The 25,905-nt window shown below is 41.1% G+C and overlaps 1 protein-coding gene across 2 annotated transcripts in view; it reads left to right on the top strand.

Annotated features, from left to right (window-relative positions):
- The window catches only part of LOC103357490 (sorbin and SH3 domain-containing protein 1), a 50,677-nt gene extending 26,724 nt beyond the window's left edge, over positions 1-23,953 (top strand). The window contains exons 9-27 of one of the 2 annotated variants that reach the window (XM_008282074.1): positions 356-422; positions 1,275-1,325; positions 1,451-1,652; positions 2,351-2,465; positions 4,784-4,855; positions 6,709-6,765; positions 7,581-7,630; positions 8,553-8,728; positions 12,472-12,551; positions 12,916-12,962; positions 13,391-13,505; positions 13,627-13,755; positions 15,088-15,282; positions 15,716-16,759; positions 17,714-18,202; positions 19,294-19,377; positions 19,684-19,721; positions 20,026-20,132; positions 21,591-23,953. In XM_008282074.1, coding sequence (XP_008280296.1) covers positions 356-422; positions 1,275-1,325; positions 1,451-1,652; positions 2,351-2,465; positions 4,784-4,855; positions 6,709-6,765; positions 7,581-7,630; positions 8,553-8,728; positions 12,472-12,551; positions 12,916-12,962; positions 13,391-13,505; positions 13,627-13,755; positions 15,088-15,282; positions 15,716-16,759; positions 17,714-18,202; positions 19,294-19,377; positions 19,684-19,721; positions 20,026-20,132; positions 21,591-21,652 — 3,180 coding nt within the window. In that variant the 3' untranslated portion in view covers positions 21,653-23,953. The remainder of the gene's footprint in view (positions 1-355; positions 423-1,274; positions 1,326-1,450; positions 1,653-2,350; positions 2,466-4,783; positions 4,856-6,708; positions 6,766-7,580; positions 7,631-8,552; positions 8,729-12,471; positions 12,552-12,915; positions 12,963-13,390; positions 13,506-13,626; positions 13,756-15,087; positions 15,283-15,715; positions 16,760-17,713; positions 18,203-19,293; positions 19,378-19,683; positions 19,722-20,025; positions 20,133-21,590) is intronic. The other variant, XM_008282073.1, reaches the window with a different exon arrangement.
- Positions 23,954-25,905: the final 1,952 nt, after the last annotated feature.

The following is a 25,905-nucleotide window of genomic DNA, read 5'->3' as shown; positions in this document are numbered from 1 at the left end:
AGTCACTGAGTTGAATCGATTATGTATGTTACTGAGACATGTTAAATTCAATTGTCTTATAATATTTCTAATAATTCTTGACAAGATCATTTGCTTTGGATAAGAAAGATATTTAGACTTGAAATCATCCTTTTTTTGACTGAACATGCAAATTATGGAGTGTCCTTCTATGAAATATTTATAAATAATCTATCAATGTATCACTGTGATAGGTTGAATTTTCTGTGAGTGAAATACGAATGCCGACAAAAGCTAAATGTGTTTTCTTAGCTCACTGATGTCCTATAAAATAGTGGGAATCTTTTATAGTTTCTAACTGTCCATTTTATTTTTATGGTTATTTCTTTCTCCACAGACGGTGGATAGGCCTAAGGATTGGTACAAAACTATGTTTAAACAGATTCACAAAGTCCACAAAGCAGGTAAGGCTGTACCGAAGCACACTGACAGACTGAAAAGTCCCATTATGTGCTGTGATTTGATTATCCAGCGTTTTGAGTGGAATTGGTTATGTATGCATGCTGCTTGTACGCGTGTGTGTATCTTTGTGTGTCTGTGCATGCCAGTTCTTATTAAACCAAAAGACCCAAACAGCCTCAGAGCCAGAGCTCATTAGATGCAAGCAAGAGAGTCTGCAGAGGAGGAGGAATAGAGAGAACTCTCTAATAGACACAGAGCTGTCCTGGGAAATCTGCTCTAATTTTGTGGGCTTGACAGAATCACACAATTAGTACAAGGCTTGTTTGTTCTAAACTGCTCAGGCTTCTTTTGCAACAGCACATACTAACACTCACACACATACCCTCACATACACAGACTATTTCATGATTGCTTGTGCCCTAAAGTCACCTAAAGACTTTTGATGTGCATCTTAGAGAATTCCCATGGCTCTCACATATTTACATTGTCTAGCTGACTTACAATGCAAAACCTAAGTACCATCTAAAATTTGTCTTAGGTTGTGTTTTCTACTGTGAAATTGACAGGTGGCTCTGAAAAGTGTTTAGTTTCTTGAAGCTCAACAAAAGACATAAAGCAAATGTTTGGAACATGCTGGACTTGTGGAGGGACAGAAGAGAAGTGATTCATGCTTCTTTGTTGGTTTTGCTGCTTTCTGCTGTGAATAATGAACAGGATTGGAAATTCCTTTGTAACTGTGTTTTCAAGCTGACTGAAGATGCTGTTCTGAGGACAGAAATACAAGCTTGTACCCTTTGTTCTCAAAAGTGTGCTCGTGCATGTATCCCAATGAGTCTTTGTACTTTCTTCTTCAGATGATGACTATTCTGACACATACAGTGCAGCTTATGCTGTCATAAACAACGGTGAGACCTGCTTTTTGCCTAACAGAAGTTGTGTTTCATACAATAAGTCATTTTTTCCCAACCCACATCTCCTCCTTTCTGTCTTATTTCTTTCTCCAATGTTTCCTCCATCCTGTCCTGAACAGATGACTACAGCCTGTCCTCCAGCACCACCATGGCCCACCCAGCTCCTCGGACACATACCTACAGGCCTCTATCTAAGAGCCCTTCAGACAACGGAGGCCATCTGGGGTCTCAGGAGCCTTCGCCATCCCCTGTACCCCCACCGCCACCACCCATGCCATCCCTCCTCCAACTGAGGGCCAATGAGAAAGATTCAACAGACATGTAAGAGGAACTGCATTTCACCTCACTGTTAATGAGATACTACCCTCGCATAATGAGACCATTCTGCAGCCAGCATCTCGTCATCATTCTGCTATGGAGGGAGGAAATGCACTGGCTTGTTTGTATTTCTTTAAATGAATTACAATCATATTGAACAACACTAACACAAACATGCAGTGACGGTGATCCCTAAAAATAGCGATGGGGAAACATTTGCACTCAGGGAGGTGAGCACTGTCATTAAAGTGGCTGTTTCACCTAAACACACTAGCAGGGCTGTCTGCTGCCTCAAGGTTGTTGTTATTGTTTCTCATTGTGAAGAGCATTTTGAAAATGGTAACACATAGTTAGTGGAGGGGGAGAAGAAAGCCTTGTAAAATGTACAACCAGTGGCAGGCTTATACCCGCAGTCTACATCTGGTGAGTCAGACTAATGCAATAGTGACTCTTAATATATAACAAAACAAAATTGAACCCCTCTCTCCACACCTTGTGTATACACTTATAAATAGGATGCTTTATTGATGTTATAATTATTATTGACATTTCTAAAGATTTTGTTTTGTGTTTAGAGCTCACTTATGAGCCAACTTCAATCATCAAATTCAAAATTATGCAAAAAAAAATGTATGTAACCAACAAAGCGTCCAACTGTTTTCTGAGAAACTTCTTTTTTTTTTTTTTTTTACCTGCACCAGGAATGAATGGGGTCCTCCTGACCGGAAAGTGGATACGCGAAAGTATCGCGCAGAACCCAAGAGTATTTTTGAGTATGAGCCTGGGAAGTCCTCCATTTTGGAGCATGAAAGACCAGTGAGTATTACTGAAAACCACTGTTTCACTTGTATTTACTGAATTCTGACATTTTTCTCTTCAAATCCTTTGAAAATTGCTGGTTTCACACTGGCATCGTGTGAGAACAGATGACAGGTGAAGTGATTTCTTTGTAGTGCCTCCTGTTGTTAACTGAAAGATTCATTCTGTTGCTGCTCGGCTTCGCTTTGGAGCTGAATAGAAAACCTGTTCCTGAAGAGATAAACAGCTAAATATTAGGCAACATTATGGGCAATAATGCTGCAGAAATTCAGCGACAAAAATAACTGGATGGTTGGATTGAAAGAATAGTCACGAAAATATATACCTTTCTTACTTGTTAGTCTGGTAGACATTACTATGCTGGTAGATTATGGCCTTTGGCATGGTGCTCCTTCTGTCGGAGACGATGTGGGCGTTAAAAAGCGAATGTTTTCAGTGCCGCATCCTCTAGTGACTTCACTGGCTGCTTGTGTGGGGTGAATGACAAGGCAGGCAGCAGAGAAAATTACTTTGTAGAGGGCCAGGACAAAAAATAATAGACATTAGGTATCACAGATAAAGACAGAATAATGAAGAACATGCTACAGATGGGGAGCCTTTGCAAAAGGGCAAGAAGGAAAGCTTTTTGTGAAGGTTTCACAGATTTTTAATGCGATGACTGCAGAAAGTGCTCCCAGGGCAATAATGCATGAGTCAGTTCCTGATAGACAGAGGTAATAAAAAAGAGAAAGCTGTGGAGTGAACCCACGCGGACTAATCTGCTGTCTGTTCAGTACCTTTTTCTCTCCATTACCCAAGGCAAGAAATGTCACCCTAAAACTTTGTGTTCTATGGCGAAGCGGCCATTTGGACAATTATGAGCAAAAATATTTTTTCTGGCACTCTCGTTCTTTCAGGGGTTTTTTTTGTGTGCGTCTGTCAATTGTAATTGTGTGGTTGGCAGTGTCTGCTCCAGGCCTCCTCACTTTTTAACAGGGTGACTCATCTTTCTGAAAACTGTATTCTCTGAGATGTAACACTACAACACCTACAAAACATCTCCTGGCAGGGTTTCATTTGGCATAAGAAAAAAACAAAACTGTATCTTAGTGTGGGAATAGGGTTAGAAAGAGCAGACAGAGTGGTAAAACACTGACATATCTACAGTTAGAATATTAGTAAAATTCTTTGAAAATAAGCCTGTTGACTGTGTGTAAATGGACACAAATAGATGAAGCTATGCTTTTTGTTTAAGCTTACAACAGCAAAGAGCAGCTGATTAACTTGCTGCACAGTGGTAGCCAGTGTCTTGGCACGCTGGTCTAATTTGTTGCATGAAAATATATATCATGTCATTTTATTACAGGCTAGGTTGATATGAAAATGCATCGCTCTGTGACACAAAGGAAGAGCGGGATATTATCTCTCATGTGACATCAACAGAGATGACCTTCCACTTCCTGAAGGCACTTGGTCCAACATGTACAAGTCATGCATGCAGAGTATTGCAGGACACACTATGTTTGACCAATAATATTTTGTATTTAATAAGGCAACACTGTGTGGAAAAAATATGCAGCTAAATCCTGAACTCAAATGGAACATTTGTAGATCCACATTTACAAGTATCTGCATTGTGAGACATTGTGGGTTAAATGTTAGTAAGTTTGACTACAGGAGGATAATGTGACAGATTTGTGTCACAAGACAAGTTTATTTGTTCAGCACCATTCAACAACCAGACAATTCACAGTACTTTATGTAAGACATACTATAAAAACACATTCAAATGTTCAAGAAACACAAGGTGATATAAAAAGTTCTTTAACAGATATTAGAAGAAAAAGAATACATTCATGTTCTTTACTCAGAAATATGAACTTCAAAGACAGTGAAGTGGTTCATGGTGCTGTCCTCTCATAATGTTTTGTTTGCTCTCTAAGTTATTTAAAAAGGCACAGAGCAGCACAAAAAGCATGGTCACTATGTTTACCCCGATGAGGTATTTTACAGTTATGATTAGGAAAAATGTGACACTTAGCCTGAGCCCCATTTGGAGTAGAGTGTGGCACTCAGCTGGCTGACTGCGGTGCCATGCTACCGCCACCGTCCTGTAGAAGTGAACCTCTCATGGTAAATGGGTTCTGTGTCGTCGGTTGTTCCCATGAGCCAGTCAAAATCTTCATCCTGGTTCATTCTGTGTCCATCTCCCTGTGCCACCTTTGCCCATTCCTAACCATGAGGTCCATGTCTCTCTTTGTGTGTGACTCTTTTCCACACTTCCTTTCTTCTGTCTTTTTCTACTTCTCCTCTCTGTCACTGTCATGCTTTCTCAGACCTATGATGACATAGATTTAGAGAACGAGCCTTGGTATAAGTTCTTTTCCGAGCTGGAGTTTGGGCGGCCGGTAAGTCAGGGCCTAGCTATTCCCCCAACCACAACCCTGCCATAGGCATCCACCCACTTTCTCCACCCCACCCATGACTTTTTTTAAACGTCTACACCATTAGGCTGGGTGGGGCTAGTTGTTTGGGCATGTGGTACTTGTTTGGTGCTGTGACTTCCCCCCTCCCCACACGCACCCTTGTGACAGGTTGTGATATGTCTCTGTGTGGCTGGGGTTTTTGGTCTGGTGACTAGCAGGCACTGAAATGTTCATACACAAACCTGGACACTTTTATTTCAGTTGGTTCGTTTTTTCATTTTGTCCAAAAAAATACACAGGAAAAGTGGTTAAGAGGCAGTGTGCTCCAGATTTTTACATGACCTGACTTCCAGGCTGGTAAAACTACACAGAACAGTCAGTCAGTAAATCATAACTTTAACAGATATCCTTTACTAGAAGGCAACTGGAATTGTCTTTTTGATTTATAAAGATGTTTTACCTCTCATTGAAGAGGCTTCTTCAGTTCAGAACTTTGATAGGAGGTAAAATGTCCTCAAGAATCCATCAGCTGAAGCACTTTGGATTGTCATGGCCTGGATGACTGAGGATCTACACAGACATATCAATAAACATGCAATGAATTATTTTCTATTGATATATTTTATCATTTTGCTATAGCAATCACTGTCATAAGAAAACTGTCTGTGCAGTTTCTTCAACATCAGAGCAGTTCATCAAACTTGTATTTAGCGTGTTTATTCATTTGATCATGTATTCATGCCTGCTAGTACTTTGTTTATCTCCACTTTGTGTAGTATGGAGGAATGCTCTGCGTGTCTACAAGCTAAGGCTTTAGTGCCCTCTGCTGGAAGTAGGTGGTAATAATGTCCTTGTGGCTTCGGGAAGGGATTGCCTCTAGCCACAGATGTGAGATCAAATTACCCCAACCTGACTGATTTACAAAGTGTCATGAGGACATGCCTCTGTCCATGCTAGCGCATGACATCAGGTGATGGCTTGCTGGGCTTATTTGAAATGTTCAGGTGGAAATTTCAGATATGGAGCTGGCATGGCTTTTTGTCATCTCAAAGCTACGTTCAGCTGTGTGTTGAAATTTTTACCTGCAACATTTTCAATGTTTCACATCACTGAATAAGCCCTTAGAGTGTAGATGGTTTCCTTACGTGCACTGACTGATCCAGTGGGGACAGAATCTCACACTATGTTCAGTGTTTGAGTGTAATTGAGGTGACAAGTCACAATATGTTCTGACCAACAGATTGAGCACTAGTTTATTTGCACTGGTAAAATACTAAATCACAGCATCTGATAGTGCAGTTTATTGCACTCTCAAATACTCAACACTGCAGCCTGCGCTTCACTTGGCTTTCAGCTTACAGCTTGTTCTTACACTCTGCATGTGTGTGTGCTACGTGGGTGCACTTGTGTGAGTATGTGTTTGTGGTATAAAGGTTGATGTGGTAGCATTACCAACCTGTGGTTTCAGTTTTATTCTGAGATTAGCCTAAGAACAAAGTGTCAGCAGCTGACATTAGAATGTGGTTGTGAAGGAATATGTAATGTGTGTAGCTGTGTGCGTGTTTGTCAGTAAATGCTTGTTAGTGTGTATTGAGTGAGTGCACATGTGTCCATTGTACAAGTAAAGCACATGTGCAATACTTGTGAACTAGTCCATCTCTGGTTACTCAGAGTCTCTAACGGGTGTCACTTTCTCCACATGTTTCTTGTTTTTTGGTTTCTCCCCATGATGTCACAACTGCTTCTCCTCCTTCACCTCATCTTCACCTTCCTCCTATTCCTCCTCCTCCTCTTCTCCTCCCCTTCCTGCTCACTGCTGCTGCTTGGGGCTCAAGCCTCCTAAAAAACGGCTGGATTATAATCCAGACATCTCCGCTCGCCAGCGCATTGAGGTAATCTCACATTCATGAGTGTTCCAGTTGTGTTGTTAATCTCACAATTTATCTTCTAACCAGTCACAAGAATCAAAATCTAGACTGTTAAGAGAGATATAAAACATAATTGCCTTAATCTTATGCAATGTAGTGTAGCACGAACAACATGCCGGCCATTTACTGGAAGATCAGTGAGATGTTGCATTGTGAAGCTTTTCTAACACATAGCCTTGAAATGCTATCTGTCTGTTCACTTGGGAATGCATGAAAATCTGCTGAATGTACTATATAGAATAAAGATGCAAGATTTTTAAATCATTTTCTGCTTAAATCTTTTTTCTGATGAAATTAAGATTGAGATATCTTTTTTTTTTTCTTTTTGGGCTAAAGATTTTGTGGAAATCTTTTTTCTGTTTCCTGCCTTATTGTGTGATTGGAATTGATGATCAGCATTTTGCACTTCACTTTTGCAGTTAAGAGCATGAAAATGTGTTTACTGCTAAGACCCATTCCAGATGATCCACGCCAGGTTTTGCAGGGCAACATTTGCCCCCTGAGCTGAGCTCAATACATCTTCCGATATATCACCTTTGCCATCATCCAGCAGCAGCCTAAAAGAGACCAGAAATTTCTCTTCAGCGCGTGCAGCAATAGGCCTCTTCGTGGTCAGGTGTGCCATGTGGAACCAGCATCTATCGCACCTTACGCAGGGGGAGTGTTTTGAGTGTGGCACAGCAACAACCGCATGCAGGCTGTGCATTGTAAGCTGCTCTGCCCCAAGTCTTTGTTCGCGCAGCGCTCACTTTTGTCTTTTGTTGTCTGCCCAATTTCAGACATCTCTTCACATCGCTCCTGCTGACAAGCCTCCAGAGAGACCTGCAAGGTAACTGCTGTTTCTTTTATTTTCTTCTGCATCAGCTCCATCCCCCTCCCCCATCCTCTTAACAGCAGTCGTCCTTGTTGTGATTCAGCATAGTATCAAAACTCGGCTCTGTCTTGCCTTGTCTCTGGTGCAAATATCCCGTGTCTGCTAATAATGATGACTTGCAAGGATTAGTGTTGGTCTTTATTTGCTTTTGTCGCTGATGACAGGACGCTTTGCTTCTCCTTCTCACTAGCTGAGCCAGAATAAATTAACCCAGCCAACCTATTGATTCTGCCCTTCACCTCCTATCCTTCCCTCAGCCCCCCTCTTCCTCCCCTCGTCCCGCTCCCTTTCAGCAATGGCCTGCTTATTCAGTCGCATTTTCTTCGGTGAATAGAAAGGGCAGAATAGGGATGTGATGAATAAGCCATGTAATTCATGTAAGGGACATTAAGTGTGTTTGTTCTGAATAGAAATCCCACATAGGTTTTTTTTTAGACATTTTGAAACAGAAAAGTTGCACTAACTGCTGTACTGAACACAAGAATAATTTACAGATTTTTATTAAGATGCTCATGGAGACACTTAAAATGTGTTCAAGGATTTCAAAAAGTGACATTCTCTTGTGACTGTAAATGATTATTAAAAAACATAAACATCCCTGATGTTGTAACACAAAGTCTTTTGGTCAGCAGTAGCAGAATTTGTACTATCAATTTGTCCCAGCAAGGTTCAGAAAAGAGGTAATTAAATAAACAATTTGCTTGGTTATAATTTAATAGATGTTTTGCTATAATGAGTTTGTAAGTACTGATGACACTGGAAAGATAGTAAAAAAAAATGCACTCACAAGATATTTATAGTGCCCAAATTTAATTTGCTGTCTGCAAAGTGCATTCACTAGTGTACAGTGCTCTGAAAATGATCGTCTGTGTTCTAGCGCTGCCAGCGACTACAGGAAGAGAAGGAAGTCTGAGCCGTCAAGTTCCCAAGTGAATGCCCAGTCTCAGAGCAGAGCTGCAACTTCCCCTAAACCAGTGGATGCCTACAGACCCAGCAGCAGCTTAAAGAAACCTGTCATTCGTTCCTCACCATCCTCACCCTCGAGAGCCAAAGGTACACAAACATATACAGAAGCATAGCTTTTGCTATTAATACATTTTTTGTCTCTCTGTTTTTCTTTTTCCCTTCTTTTTCCTGGTCTTACATGTGTACTGTTCTTATCACACCACCAGAAAATCTAAGATTTTGGTGTCTTTTTCACAATATGGTGTCTGATTGATGTGATCCTAAGTTCATCGATTGTGGCAGTCTGAAGAAAAAAGCCTTCATTTTCCCACCCTTTTCTCTCCTAATTATTCTCCCTCTCCCCAGCTCTTGCACCCTTTTGCTGGGTATTATTGCTTAACCTGCTTTCCTCCTTCTTCTCTTTTACCACGCTGCTCTGTATTGGACATCTGAAAGGTGGGGACGCATGCAACATGTATTCAAACAGTTTGACCTCCTCAGGTCCTTATCAGCAGCCCTTACTGCCCCCTGTCCCTCCTGACCCTGTCCATTGCCACGAGGACGCCAACCAGGAAGGCAACTCTTCCTCAAGACAGTCCGTCTGCTGTAAGAACAGTTGGAAGGGAAAACATCGGGATGCTGAGACATGGAGCAGTGCCGAGGAGGTGCCACCCTCCCCTGGCAAGCTCAAGTCACGGAGTTGTGATGACTTACTCAATGATGGGCATACTGGCTCAGGTGGGCGCAATGCCACCCGCTCAGAAAGCGCCGGGTCATTGGTGTGTGACGGGATTCCCTCAACAGCATCAACCTCCACTCGTTCACTGCCTCGGCTCCACCGTCGACGGGCACATGATTCACCGGGCTTTCTCCAGCTCTATCGTAAGATGCACCAGATTGATCGAGCTCACCTCATCCCATCTGAAGTCATCCGCTCAGTCCGTGCTCGCATCCTGGAACTAGAGCGCCAACCTCATCTGCATCGGCATCGCCTCTCTCCTTGGACACCCTCTTGGGGTGTGGAAGTGCCACGTGATATGGTGCCAAACCGAATTTCTGAATATGAACGTCTTATTCAGAAGTCCAAATCCATGCCAAACTTGGGTGACAGTGAGGTGCCTTCAGGCACCACCACACCAGGCGGCTCATCATCTCGAGCTAGCAGTGGTGGTGGTGGCACACCCAGTTTTCCAAAACGCCGCTTTTCTATAGAGTCTTTACTAGAAGAAGACAACAATGGCAACAGTGCAACCGCACCTCATACCATGGCTCATTTGCATCGACCTCGTAGCCCACCTGAGGGCCAGCCTCGTGTTGGGCCAGAGCCTGGCCGTGGCCGCTCCTTTCCTGCTCCTCCAGTTCCCCAAGGCCCACAAGCCAACCCCGACTATTCAGACAGCGAACAAGACGCTGTTGCATCTGACCTCAGTGATTTCATCCAGGTGGAGGGCTCCTCATTTTGCAGTGAGAGTGACTTTGACCATTGCTCACTAACCTCCTCTGAGAGCCTGTACGGCTCTTCCACCCTTCACCATCACCACCTCCGTCATCACCACCACCATCACCACCATCATTCTGGTCACCAAAGTCTCAGCCAGACCCAGGGCTACCAACACCGCCACCTCATCAGCACCTGCAAAGGCCGCTGCCCAGCCTCATATACCCGTTTCACAACCATGCTTCGCCATGAGAGAGAACGAGCGCGGCAGGAGCACCAGAGACCTTCACAGCAGAGCCGCAGCAGCCATTCCCAAATCCAGAGCTCACAGTCCCAGCAAGCGATGTCCAAGCTGGCCTTCTTAGTCAGCCCAGTGCCTTTCCGCAGGAAAAAGGGCTCACCACCTACCTCCAGAAGAAGCAATGGTGGCGGAGGTCGAGGTAGCAGACCCAAGTCCAAGCAGGCCATTTATGAAGCACTAGATGCGGCCTTGAGAGACATATATGAGCACATTCAAGCAGAGAGAGGCCACAGAAACACTAGGGCACCTGATGATAGCATCCTGAGGAGAATCCTGGCTGAACTGCTGCCAAATGTGCCTGAACGAAGCTCCTCGTTGCGGGGGAGGAGAGGGTGTTGGCACGGGGGTCACTCCTCTGCATCTTTGTACCCGGATGGGAGCCCCACTGGGTATGCCTCATATAGAGGGGAGCCCTCCACACCGCGGCTACAGTCACCGATCAGTGCCTGTTACGGACGACACTTGGAGACCTCAAACAATAATGAATATGGAGAGGATCAGGGCAATGGAAATGGTCTCTGTTATTCAGGTGGAGATAATACACATATTACACTTTAAATACACTCTCATTCACTTTTTATTGTGGTCGGTCATACCTACACATTTTTGCACATGCATGTAAACGTACATAAATACATGAATACAGGTGTGCATCCACATACATTCACTCCAGTGTCTCTTTCAGTCCTGCCTGCGCTTGCTGCCCAATCCTCCTCATTGGTCTGCAGACACTTTTATTACTGTGCTTTTCCTTTTATTTATAATGACATTCATTAAGACCCATTTACTGTAAATTCTCAAGTAAAATCTGGCCCTTTGTTTGTTCTATGTAATGTCAGTGAAACTAAACACTCCCTGCTTAAAATGTGGAGTTTGATTGAAATAGGTGCATAATGCTGAACAAAACGGCGGCAAACTGCAACCTATTGGAATTTAATAATGAGGGAGAACAATATAAGTGGATAAAAGATCAGAGCAACAGAGTGGTCCTGTAAGTAAGACATGAAATTTTTATTGTGCTGGTGGAAATAGGAAATTATACAGGAGCAGTTCAGAAAACAGAGGTTTCTCAAGATACTAAGAATCCCGTACAGATAATACAGGAGATTGTATCAAATAAAGGCCCAGTTTTCTCTGCCATTGAGAAAAAATATTTGAGAATTTACAGTGTATTACTCTGGTTGCAACCCTGTCTCCAAGGAATTAGCTTTCTATACAAGTACACTGGTTTCCCAGTTACTTTTGGGTGTAGCATAATTACTGGCTGTATGTTGTTTTTTGTTTCTTTGTTTCTTTGTTTTTAATGAATAAATGCCCCATTTATGAACTGCATCAGGGTTCGGGCACAAAAAGCAATCCACTCTCACTCCAGGGGCCGAGTTCACGTCGACACTCTGTGGTAAAGTTTAGGCAACAAAATAACATTGCGGTTTTAGAGAAATTGTGAGGAAGTACATTAACTCACGGTGGACTTCTGTGTTAAAGCAGACCACAATCTTTCCCTTCAAATAGTTTAATGATGCTGTCGTCACTACGGGTGGATCAACTTATTTGCAATTACATTAACTTTTCCTCATTCTATAAATATTTTGAGAACAGGATCCTCTCACAGTTATACTTCTTTTAAAAGGTATTTTCTGTTTCCAGTGTGATTTCTCAGAGACGGGGTTGTTGGTTGGAGTACATTAAGTTAAATACTCCTTTTTTTAAAAACTGATTATTCTTTTGGTTGTATCATTTGTCTATTTTGAAAATTTATGGAATCACCCTATTTTCTTTCCCTCAAGCCATTTGCTTGTATGTTTGTGTTGTTGTCATAATTTTTGATCTGTGTTTCATTTTGTGATCCAGTTATTTTTGTAGGATTGCATGTGCTATATTGTGGGACAAGTCCGATCACCGTGTTTTTTCCTATGAAATGGAAATAAAAACATACCTATTTTTGACCTGAGCTTTCATTCCTTCATTCACCCGTTGGAATGGCATCATCACTGTATCATTCAATACTTTCCCAAATCACTTTGTTTTTTTTCATGTTGTAGGTAATCATGGGGCATGACAGTTACTAAGGTAACTCTTGTAAACTTTTTCATGTGTCTCTGCCAATCACAGACCAGGATGTCTCCAGGAGTTATTCCACCATGGATGGACGCCACACACCTCAGAGTAGAAGACCTACTCCTGACAGAGAGGTACTACATTGAAACTGGTTACTACTATTCTCAACTCCACACTGAAGCATTAAGAAACTCATCATTTTTTCTTTGACCCAGCTGACAGATTTTACAAATGGCAACATGCTACACTTAAATACTGTGTAATGAATGGAATAATTAGTTGTCGCCACAAAAACAGTTCAGAGCAAGCTAATATCTTTGTCTTTAATTTCCCAGTAGTTCAGCACAATGAAAGCTGGTCATTCATTTTCTAAGTAGATCATGTTTGTCTCTTATGTTATACCTGGTAATGCTTGCCGGCTTTCTTTCTCTCACTCCGCTCTTCTAGGTCTCCCATAAACAGATGACACAACTTATTCTGTTCTCTCTCCTCCATCAGAAACAGCCTGCGAGAGCCATTTATGATTTTAAGGCACAAACTGCTAAGTAAGTACAGTAAATTGACAGTGCACGGCACGTACAAGGAAGCCAAACTTAAAGGCACGAAGCTGGAACTGCACATCAATACATCTCAACATGCTGCATTAAGTGTTATCGTTGTATTGTATAGCTTCGCTTCCATACAATTTCTGTTGCATTCTAAGAAAACTTCATTTTCACATTTTATCATTCCACCTGGATGGCTTTAACTGATTTCTGTTTTGCAGTCTTTACGTGCATGCATGAATAAAGCTCATTTCTGCAGTGCTGAGTCCTACTTTACTCTGCTTTAGTGGCTGACACTCTCACAGATGCTTGATTACATTAAGTGCTGTAGCAGTGACGGCGTCTTGTTCAGTTCATGTCTTCCTTGCGTCTATGCGGCGGATCAAGCTTGCATGCAAACACTCTTCACTGATACAACTGTGTTACAGGGAGCTGACATTTAAAAAGGGGGATGCAGTGAACATCATCAGGCAGATAGATACTAACTGGTATGAAGGAGAACACCGGGGACGGGTGGGAATATTCCCTATATCATACGTAGAGGTGAGTGCGATGCTGATATGTCTGTGCCGAATGCTGTATGTGTGTGTGCATCATCGTCTTCGTACTTAAATGCTGATCTCCTTCTCCATAATACATGCATTTGTTTTTCACACACACACAGAAAATGCCGTCCGCAGAGAAGCAGCAGCCAATCCGTCCTCCTCCCCCAGCGCATGTCAGAGAGATTGGAGAAGCAGTGGCACGCTACAACTTCAATGCTGACACCAACGTGGAGCTATCGCTAAGAAAGGTAGCTTCAGTATTTTATGTTTGCATGTGTATAAAAAGCTGATTCCAAAATTTTGATAAGATGTTTGTGTTGTATTTTATTATTTGTTAAAATTTAAGCTGATTTGCTAGTTTTGAAGTAATTTAACATCAACAAATAGAAAGTCAGCATTCAGATGTAGTTAACTCCTCTGAGCCCCAAAATCCAATAGCAGGTTTAAAACTCATGTCTTTTTAAAAAATCGCCAAAATTACATCATTTATCAGAGCCAGAGAGTGTTGATGGGGAAAAAAAAGAAGTTTGTGACAGTTCTTGACCTATTCATCTGTGGCAATCGTGATAATGCATCAAAATTGCTTCCTCATACATGCATCATTTAAATATTCACTAAAAAAAAATTTTTTTAAAATGACAAAAAGAAACCATTTGCTCTAACTATGTTATTCTAAAAATCTAAACTCTGCACCCCTTGGGAAAACCATGAAGCCTTTAATGACTCATCTTCAACTTATTGTCATGTGAAAAAATGTAGGGACTTTTGTTTACATGGAGCAGAGCATGGCAACAAATAAAAACAATAAATAGTCGTAAAATATCTATAGTATGTAGAGTAACTGGTTTTTCAGTCACACCTCTGGGCACTTGGAAAAATGTTGTACCTGATATTACACTATTTATTTTACATTTTTTTGTAAAATAAGTAATCAAAGAAATGTTATTTTTTTCCTTTGTTTTTTATTCTTATTTGTTCCTGGCAATATAATTGTGTTAGGTTGCCCAGAGAACATTTCTGTCTATTTCTGGCCATGGTTGTGTTGTTTTCATAGAGGTACAGGATTTTATATTACTTTTTTTTAATGAAAAATGAGATCACAGTGAATAAAAGTGCAACAATAACAAAAATGTTTCCAGTAACTGTTTAGAATCCACGGGTTGAAATATTAAAGTAATCAGTTTTAAGGTTATACCAAGTATTTATTATATGTTTGATGTAATAAGTGCTACACTGGTTAGATGTTTCATCAAAAAAGGATTCAAATTGTATCCTCATGTGTGGCATTTAAAAAACATAAAGTAGTAGTTAGTAGTACATCGTACACAGCCTCCCTGTGGATGGTTACATGTTTTGAAATTCACACAGGCTGCACAGTTTTCTCTGAGACCAACAATATTCTAAAGATAAACCATAGGCCTTTGGAAAAAGTTGATCACTCTAAAGATGCTATGATCATGTAAAAGAAAAAAACATAAGAAGTATGTGAAAGGTAGCACTGTAGAGTTTTGTTCCTTACAACAGAGCTGTGTTGCAGTTATAAATGATGTGTATATTTTGGATGTGTTGCGTGTGTGCAGGGTGAGAGAGTGATTGTGATCAGGCAGGTAGATCAGAACTGGTATGAGGGGAAGATCCCAGACACAACCAAACAGGGCATCTTTCCTGTGTCCTACGTTGACATCGTCAAACGCTCCCCGTCCAAGAGCTCCTCCCACCACATAGATTCACATGGTTACCCTGGCAACAGGACACCAAGCTCCACACCCATCAAGGTAAGAAAGTCGAGGACTCACTCACTCTTTAGACGATAGCAAACAATAAACCTACATCATAGACCTTATCATCTAAAATAGCTTTGAAGTTATAAACAATAAAGCACTTTCAGTTGCTTTAAAAATGAATTTATTTATGGCTTTGGGGTTTTGGGGTGTTGGTTAATAACCAATGCCACAAATGCCAAACATATTTTACATCCTCAAAAAGTAACACGCCTCCATTGAAGTTAGATCGTTGTTTATGTGTGAATATATTTAAATAAATACATAAATCTGCATGCCAGAGTAAATTCAGCATTTTTATCTTATTAGACACAGCTTGGCCTTGAAAAGGGAAAACACACACACACAGAAAACACACCCGGTTGTTCTCTGTTCCAGTTTTATAAATCACACTCTGTTCCTTCTTTTTCACTTTACTTTCATGGAGCCTTTCTATCATCTACCTCCATCTTCCACCACCCGTGACCTCCCCTCTCCTCACCCCTCTTTGAGAAGGCTTGACCTGCAAGCTGTCACCAGCGAGTGGCTCTCCCTCACCATGGAACCACCAGCGTCCCCTCAAGCTCGCTCCCTCACAACCACCCCTCTACCGCCCACACCGCCTCCTCTCCCCGCCGACCTCACACCTTTCCTAAATGCTCAGGAGCCTAAGGCGCGCTCCCCTGTGCCATCACAAAAAAGCCTCGCCCTTTCACCTCAGGCAGTTTCCAGAACCCCCACCTTTAAAGAGGGGACCCTTAGTTTAGGTCACACCACACCTGTCCAGTCTTTCTCCCAGCCTACTCCGCTTCCTCCTCCTCCTCCTCCTCCTCCTCCACCTCCTCCCCCAGCCCCTTATTCCTCATTCTCCTCTCCACTTCATGACTCTTCACTTCCATATAACAGTGCCACGGGGTTACATATCACTGAAGCACCCGAAACATTCATTACTAAGCCAAAGGTTTCGTCCTGCGCAGTGTCAGGGCCAATTAAGTCGCCCACACAGCTTCCACGACAGCACGGGTCCACAGTGCCGGTGAACAAAAGCAGCAAAACCCCTGACATTGAGTTGCGAGTAAGCGACCCTTACGACGAGTTGCTGTCCATGATTCTGGATGGATCCAGCAGCACAGAGGACGTTTTAAGATTGTATCCAGTAGATTCTCCACCAGCCCAGCCGACCGCTGAATCTCAGAGCAGATGGCTACCGCTGAACGCCAAAGAATCCCGTCAGCCAGCAGTAGCTCCAGCAAGCGACTCAGCTGGCGGTGTTCGGTTAGAAGTTCAGCTTCACAAGCCGGTAGCAGTGGAGCCGCTATCCATTCTGTTAGGAGAGCAGTCGAAAACTGTAAAGGAGCAGCCGTTTGAGTCTCAGAGACCACCGTCAGTAAAACAAAAAGGATACACTGAGTTGTTCATTGAGGAAGAGGATGAAGCTGGAGAGGACAACGAGGAGGACGTTAGAGTTTTAAATGAGAGACTCAGTCCACAGGTAGAGCATGGTGTGAGCTGCATCTGTTGAGTCTGAACATGATACAGGGCTCTGGAAGGGACATTGAGGAAAATGTTTGTTTTACTGTATTTTAGAAAAATTTGACTTGTAGATTGTTCTTTCGATAAACTTTAGACTAAAAGATCATAGCACTCAGGCTACTGATCTACAGGTAACGAAGACACCATATAACAGAGTCATCAGTTAATATCTATATGTTGTGAGAACATAGTGAAGGTTGAGGTGGGTGTAGTGAGTTTAGTGGAGATGGATTGTAGTGAAGTGGGCCAACAGATAATGTTAAAGATGTTAAATATTGTTCATTTAAATAGGAAAGTACTATAACTGAAAGACATAATTTCTAACTGGAGTCCATAAATTCAAGAAATTACTAGCTTCATTTTACTTGTTAGCTTCATTTTTAAACTGAGGAAGCTACAAACTGACAAATGAAACAAGTGTGAGGACAAAGTAAAGTACGAGATGATGTGTGTGTTGCAGTCAGAGGGGAATCGTGAATGCTTCAATCTTTAAAGATCACCAGCTGACGAGTTAAATTATGATAGGACTAGAATATCAACGAGAAGTGCATCATTTTCTGAAAGGTTTTGACAGTCTGTAGTTCTTTACTTACACAGTTGCATATTTTATAACAATATGCAGATAAAGATTTGTCTTCATGAGGTTTTGGGTTGTTTTTGTTCTTTCTTTATTGTTATATTAGATGACCTTTTTTTATTACTTGTCTTAAATGCAGCACAAGTAAAATATTACTCAAGATGATGCAAAAGTTTTCTCATTTTTGTTTTTTTTTTTGTTATTAATTCGTCTGGATTTTTTCCTCAATGTCCATTCTGGGTTTCAGTAAAATACAAACCAAGCATTGAAGGATTTCTAAAGTTATCATCATGTGATTCAGCTTCAGTATTCATGTGTGTGTCTTTACCCCAATAGGCAGAAGTCTCTCCTCCCACTCTGACACAGTTTCCTCACCCCGGCCCCTCCTCACCCTCCATACCGCCACCTCTGACCTCCGCACTCCCCCCTCCTCCGCCTTCTGCTTCTTCTCCATCTTCTCCTTTCTCCCGGTCACAACAGCATGATCGCAGCATCCTCCCTCCTTGTCCCCCTGCCTCCCCTCGGCCCCCATCCCTCCCTCAACTTTCGACATCGCCTGTACCTCCAGCCTCTCCGGCTGTCTCACCACCTCCCCTCCACTTCTCTCACCCCTCTCCAGACCTTCCCTCACAGCGCTCTGTCCCTCACCCTCCAAGCTCTCCCAGTCTCTCCACTCCAGTCACGCCCTGCCCCGTCTCAAGGTCGCCTTTCCCCCCTCCCGTCCCGTCTCCCGCTAAAACTGCCTCTCCTCCCCTCTCCACTCCACGCTCTCCCCCCACTGTCCCTGCTCTACCCCATCCAGGACGTAGGTCTCCCAAGGTGAAGGTAAAGCTGGAATGTGGAGATGGTGGGGTTGGTTTTGATCGCATTTGCGGTGACGAGGATTTTAAGAACTAATAACTGTTGTGCTGTTGAGATTGGTGGAGCTGAGACTAAAGTTGATAAGTGAAGCTTAAAAAAAAAAAAGTTAATTGTCTGATTAATTACAGTCATCCTCAAATGTATTCACACCCTCCCATTAAAGAAGGAAAAAAACAGCTGCCACTGAAATAAGAAATTGGCAAAAGTAATAATAAATAAAATTTAGCGAAAATCATGACATTGCTTTGAGTTGTGGTTCAACAGAAGTATTAAAAAAACAAAACAAAAAACAAGCAAGCAAACATGATGGGACCCGTAAACTAATATTTTGTTAAACAACCGTTTGAGCCAATCACTGCAATCAAGTGTTTTCTGTAACTCTCAATCAGACTTCTGCACCTGTTGACAGGTGTTTTGGTCCACTGCTCATCAGCAAAGTGCTCTCATTTGTCTGGAACATTTTTGATTTTTATGTTTTTTTTAATCTTTTTTTTTTCAACCACAACTCAAAAGCAATGTCTCATTTCACTGAATTATAATTTAGCAAATTTTTATTTATTATTACTTTTTTCAGTTTCTAGTTGTTTGAGTAACTATTGTGAATTTTTCCTTTTCTTCAATGGAGGGATATGAATACATTTAAGGACGACTGTATTTGCTTCAGGTGTGTGGAGAAAAAAGAAATTATTTCAGTTGTTTCTCAGTTTAATATTGTAAGTCGAGTGCTCTTGTGTTTTGGTGCGTTGTTTAGGAAATATGTACATTTGTAATGAACTGAATGATTGATGGAAATCTGTTGGAGGATTAATAGAGCTGACACTACAGTGTGCTTTGGACACTAACACGCTTGAATGTGAATAAGAGTAAGCTGCTTCTGTTGGTTGTACTGTGGTATGATTAGGAAGATTTTCGCTGACGTCGGCATCTTGAAGGATGATGTTTTACAGCATGTCATTAGAATTTCTGCCTGTGTGTTCAGCTCGTAGTGAAGGCCGCTGACTTGCATACTGTTGAAAATTATAGGTGTGTTGCTTCTGGTCTTTCTGCCTGTTAAGCAGGATCCAGTTGTTGGCGGTAAGCCTCCTCGTAGCCCCATCTTGTCCCGGAGGTCCTATCTGTCACCCGTTAGAGGTCGAAGGGTAGGGGGGCATGTCTTCATTCAACCACGCTCTTGCTGCACTCGAGTCACTGTGCAGGAAGAAAATCATTAGAAATTACCATGTTATTCATGACTGATCACCACACAGTTTACAACATGCACACTGAAGTATGCTGGTTTTCTCAATTCAGTGTAATTTCCCTTCTTGAAAAGGGGAAATTGTTTTATCTCTAAGTAATACATGAGAACATTACAAGTGTTTTCTTCTCATACACTCGACAAAAGCAGCACAAATAACACGTTTTGATTCATTATTCGTCTGTGTTCTTCTCTTTCTCTAACTCAGCGATTAGTACAAGATGCACTCCACGGTGGAGGAGACCCGTAAGTGGTGCTTGTTTTCATTAACGGATTGTTCTTATAGTTTGTTTTTTTTAACTGGTGGGAATCTCATGTTGTCTTTCTGTGCTTAAGTGTATATAGAATTAGAAAGCAGTGACTGTGATCAGCTAGCTACACCAATACAATTTCAATATGTCATATAAAATTATTTGTGTTGCAAAGGAGTACAGAGGATGAACCTGCCAGCTAAAGAGTGAGATGTAGGACACACAGAGGACTTCTTTTTTTGTTCAGTACTGTCAGTGCAGTGTTTCATGGATCATTCACGTCAGTTTCTCTGACTCAGGTACCAGGCCTTGTACAACTACATGCCTCGCAACGAGGACGAGCTGGAGCTGAGGGAAGGAGACGTTGTTGATGTGATGGAGAAGTGCGATGATGGCTGGTTTGTTGGTAAGAAGAGAAAATACATCAACTAACAAATGAATGGGTATTATTTTCATTGTAATTCTTTTTAGAGACAGATGTGATAATCCTACACACTTCATCAGGACGACACAGAGACAGAATGTTAACGTACTACACCTCAAGCTCAAGTACTGTGTTAAAGAGCATTTTCATGGTACTTGCAGCTTGCTTTAGAATTTTCATTTTATGCTTCTTTATACTGTCACTTTTTACTTCATCGTTGGCCGTATGGTCAGGCAGGAATATTGTCATCTTCGCTCTAATACATCTTTCTTAAAGCTTTACTAAATACTTTGTAGATTCTAGTGTATAAAACATGATTGTGAAACAAACACAAACTGTGAAGATACACATTTATTAAGACTCAATCAGAAAGAACATGTCTATTTATATGCAGGTCAAATTGCAGTTGAGTGTAGCAGAGTTTGTAATATGGTTGGAGCTGCTGGGATCTCAACAGACAGACTGAGTCCACTAGATGTCAGTGTGGTTCCACCCTACATTTATACACTGACTGAAAAAAGAAAAAAGGAAGTCAATGTTGTGCACCTAAGATGTGCAATATAAAGTCCTGCACCCCTACGGCCACAGCCATGACTAGAGGTACAGAGAACTCAAAATTGTATTTTGTATAGTATGACATAGTTAGAAAAGTCATTAAAAAAGAACATTCAACATCTTGATTACTTATTTTACAAAAAAAATCAAAAAGTCAACATCAACAACATTGTTCCAGGTGCCCACATGTGTTACCGGTACTGGAAAAATATGGTGACTTCACATGATAGATGCTTTACTACGTGCATTTGTCATTTGTTTCTGTACTTTTTGCTCCGTCTAAGCACAGCCTGCAGTTCAGCTGAGAACTCCCTGGATCTTTGTAATGTGCCTGTTGGCCACACATGAGTCATTAATGAGGTCACAGTTGCGCTGAGGAGAGCGTAATTTTTTTTTCTACAGAATCTAGTGCAAATGCTTTATTTTTTTTACATATTTTCCAAATGAGACGTGTAAAATAAAGTGATTTTGATTAAATATATTGTTTTAAGTAAGTTAAGTTTCTCTGTTGAACAACACGTCACAGATGGGTCATCCAAAACCACTGGACATTTAAAAATGCAGTAATTCTTTGTGTTTTTCAGTTTGTGGCTCTGATAAATGGTGTCACTTTGGCAATTTTGTTTTATTTTAAACACTACCATGCCTTTCATATTGCAGGTTTTGGGGATCAGAGGGTTAAGTGTAATTTCCCGACACTGACAGTGTTAACCTTCACAGAAAACACTTGAAAATATCTTTAGATGTTACTGTCAATCTTCATTTGGCTGATTTATGGACTGCAGTGACAGTCAGTCAAAGTGTTTAAATAGCAGCTACTGCTCCAGCCAAGTTTGAGTGTTTAAAGCTCTGATGATGTCCTTTTATTGCTCTGTGTTTGTGAAGGGACCTCTCGAAGGAGCAAGCTGTTTGGAACCTTCCCAGGAAACTACGTGAAGCAGCTATAATGATGATTCCAGACTCCCCCTGACCCCATCCGTCCCTTTTCTGTGACACGTTCATCGCCCTCAGCACAGCACCCGCAGGACATCACCAGAGACCTGCCGCACATCTGTGTGTTTGCGTGTATGTGTGGCTTGTCAGCTTCACACAGACAGAATACTTAGCTCTAACTAGCCATCTTTAATGGAAGACTTCTATAAAAACTAATATTGTTTTTTAATCCTATCTTTTTACCCTTATTTTTCTATCATGGAGAACCCAAAATTTGTGCTCCAGTCAGCGACCTTTAACTTTTGACAGTGATGGAAGGATACCGGAGGACCGCGGTGATGCTTTTCCACATTTCAACAGTTTAAGGGCAGTAAGATCACCAAGATCACTTTTTTTTTTTCCCTCCTTTTTCTGCAGTATCTCAAATTTGTAGAACACTTGTTACAGTTCATTTCAGTGTTCACTTACAAACATCCCCAAAGACGTAAAGTGCAGAGAGTGTTGTAAAAACAGTATTGTGTCAGCAGGTCTGTTCTGTCAACTGTGTTTTGGGAATTGCAGACAAGCGTCATGATGCCAGGTAAACGGATGTGACTGCACCACGGTTACAAGTGGAAAAGACTGTGCATGTATCAATGTAACGTGTGACCCGAGGTTTGAATTGGTTGGTAAGAATTTGGGGACATTATTAATCATAATCAGCAATTATTTCAACCTCTGTACAAGGTGAAAAACATCACTGACACGGCTGTACTTGCTTTCTAAACATGTAGTCGAAGATTAGAAGAACTATTTTCAACTCGTTGGTTTTGATGTTCAGTCGTTTTCACGTTAGGATTGATGCACTTTAACAAAACCTTGAACACAAATTTGTGTTTTGTTTTATTTCAAATTTCACTTCAGATTTTACACACTAGAGGTTCCACTGACTGTGGGGCTTCAGGGGACGTAGTCATGTGTGCAAAGTGTATGCAGAAAGGTTACTGACCTTTTAGGTATTATATTTATTAGAGGATGAACGCTGATCAGACCGTGTTATAAGAGGGTTTTAGAAAGGACGGAACACCACATTGCTTTTTTTAAAACATATTTTAACAGCACCTAACCTACATTTCGAGGATTGTTCTTTTGTTGTCAAGTGTCTTTGTCCAGGTAGTAGGTTCTGAGTGTGACAAATAACACGATAGTTGATGGGCTGCAAAGGATTGCCAGGCGTCCTGTTGTTTTATGTTGAATTTATTTAAGTCGGATGCAGGATGAGATGGCATTTCATGAAAAACTCCAGTCGTGTAACTGCAGTTTTTCCACTAAACATGTGGCATCTTGTAACCCTGTTGTCAGAGTGAGTGGATAGTGTATCACTGTTCATGTGTGTGTGCTATTTGGGATAATTGGCAGTTTCCATCTTAGCTTGTCATGCTCAGTAAATACAATCTGTGTGTTTTTTTTGTTGTTGTTGTCGTTTATTTCTCATTTTGTGTTTCACAAAGTACGGACACTGACGACAAAACTATTGTTAAAGCACCTTAAAATATTTTATCATTCATTGTCCTTCACGTCACTCTCTGTCATTCACTATTTCAGCTGGCGTGAGAACACGTGTGTGTGTGTGTGTGTGTGTGTGTGTGTGTGTGTGTATGTCTGTGGTGTTTTTGTAAGCCTTTTGTATGAGAGCTGTAAAATGGCCAACATCCACTTGCTTTATAAAGTCAGCTTTTTCTCACCCACCATCACATTTGGTTTCCTCTCTTTCTTCACATTTCCTTCATCAGTGGTGCTAATTCCCACTTTTCTGAAAGCTGTTATTGTAGCCAGGCTTGTAGGCCTCTTTTTTTTTTGTTTGTTTGTTTGTTTGTTTTTTGCTCCAGTTATCTGTAAGAGTCGGTGAGGTATTTAAACTGAAGTTACTGTAGGTAGATCGAACAGAGTTGGTGATTGCTGCCTTACATCCAACTCAATAAGTTAATAGCCATGTATATGTAAACCTCTTCTGTGATGCAAAAAATTAATTTATGCATATGTAGTCTAGAAAACACCAAGAAATTGTATGAAAGTGTGCGGAGAACATAATCATCAGTGTTGAAACAAACAGTAGGCCTCTTGTCTGCCTTTGATACATCCATAAGAACAGATTTAGACATGAATTTGACTCCTGATATGTTTATACCTGTAATGAAAATGTAAATCTTATGTTATTCATGTTAATATCAAACTCAATGCACACTCTTGGACCTTAGTATTTCTACAGTATCTTAGCATTTGTTGGATGATTTTATGAGGCTGTGTTGCTAATAAAATCCAGCTGGTAGATCAAATATTTCTAATTATTTTTTCCTTTCAGCTCAATAGAAAAGACTGTGCAGATGACTGAAAAGTAAATCAAAGTGTAAAAGCAGCCTGTAGGAGTTTGACCCTTTGCCTAGAAGCGCGGAGGTGATGCATGCATGTATTTGCTAAATTTCACATGTTAACAGTTGGTGGCAGTAATGTGCAGTAAACGGCGATGGGGTCGGTCCATGAAAAACCAGCTGGCGCCTCCCACCTCACCCCCTCAGGATCAGCAGACTGTTTTCTAAAAATATTTATTGAAGAAATGCATCAGAGTCTGAATATTTTCAGAGTTACAAGCCCTGGAAGTACACAGGGGTCGGTTGAACTTTGGTGCTTTTTAATTTACATGATTTTTTTTTACAGCATTTTAGAGCCTTCATGACTTCACAAGCACAGCAGAAGGACACGGGATATTTTAGGGCTGAAAACACATTTGAATCTGTTAAAAACTGAAACAAAATCAATTTTTCATCCGCTCCAGATGTCACAATCTAAAGCCGAAGCCTTGTTGTCGTTCAGTACGATTTTTGTCTGCAGCCAATTTTGCAAATTGTCACAGTAACGTTTTCTGATAAATCTCTAAAGAAATCTTTCAAAAGTGCTTTTTAGTTCAACTTTAAGGGGTCATATCATCATGTAAGATAGATGGTTATGATATTTACCTGCATTTTGATTCCAGCGTTCAAACTGTTTTCTTATGCAGTCATATTTTTACACTTGACTTTGTATCTAGTGTCTGTGAAACGGACAAAGAACGCTGGTGTTTGCATATTTTATCTAATGGTTTGGACAAATCACACAGATCAAACATTTGTGGAGCATTTAAATGTGTGTTTGAGAGTCATCCACATTCTAATCCGATGGCATTCACTTCTTATGTTTGACACAGAAGAAATCGTGGCTAGAAGACGAGCCTGCCGTCAGACTGTTGCTCTGAATGAGACCTTTCAGATGCTGTAACTATTTCTGACCAACAACCTGTCCCACATGGTCACATGACCCTTGTTTGACCCAAAATGCACTTTTTGAAGTTGTCTGTGTGAAAGTCAATATCAGAAAACTGATTCTGTTTCTCTGCCACAGACATAAAACTGGTGCGCTTTTGCATTTGAAACCATCACGATGTTGGTGTTCAACACTGGTTAAGGAAAAAGTATACGACCCAACGAAAAACAAGACTTTAGTTTTAGATTATGTCACCTGGAGTAGAAGTGAAGTCAGATTTTCCACTTTTGTTGTTCGATTGCACCTTGATTTAACATTACAGACTGAAGTTAGAAATAAGTTTTGTATTTTTGAATTTAACCCTTGGTTGTGGAAAACACTGAAATCGATTTTGGTCTATGTGGTACAAAACTTTGCATTCTTACTGTAGCTGCTCTATAAATTTCACAACTTTAAATTGCTTTAACATGTCTTTCTTTTACGCAGTGAGTAAGTTTTCCCTGCACTCAAAACAGTACATGTTGGGATTATACGCTTAGACAATGTACGCTGTGTGTGTGTGCTAAATATAATCTCGTGCTGTTGTTACAGGTGTGAGCTATGGAGAGAATAAAAGCATAAATATGTCCAGTTAATTCAAGCAAACCAGTCGCTCTCTACAGTCTGATGTTACCGTCCAGAGGGAGGAATGTTGGACTACGAGTGCTTCCCTTATTAGACAGTGAATTAGTTTCTCATAGTAACCACAGAGAGACACCGTAAATCTGATCCACATTGAAATACTTCACTGGAAAAGGATTTTCAAGGCTCTGGACAACTGGTGGAGGCACTTTCTTTCATTTATGTGATGAAAACATGTCCTGCTCAGAGTGAAAGCTAAACCAGTGCCCACAGCTTGTTAACACAGACACTTAATGCCCGTTTTGTGTTTTTCACCATTTTTGCAACAGTCCAGACATGAAAGCTACACAGAAAGAAAAATATCCTTCGC

Source organism: Stegastes partitus, unplaced genomic scaffold, assembly GCF_000690725.1.
Source record: "Stegastes partitus isolate 25-593 unplaced genomic scaffold, Stegastes_partitus-1.0.2 Scaffold256, whole genome shotgun sequence".
NCBI lineage: Eukaryota > Metazoa > Chordata > Actinopteri > Pomacentridae > Stegastes > Stegastes partitus.
The sequence above is the reverse complement of the archived record's forward strand: the minus strand, read 5'-3'. Positions and strand labels throughout refer to the sequence as shown.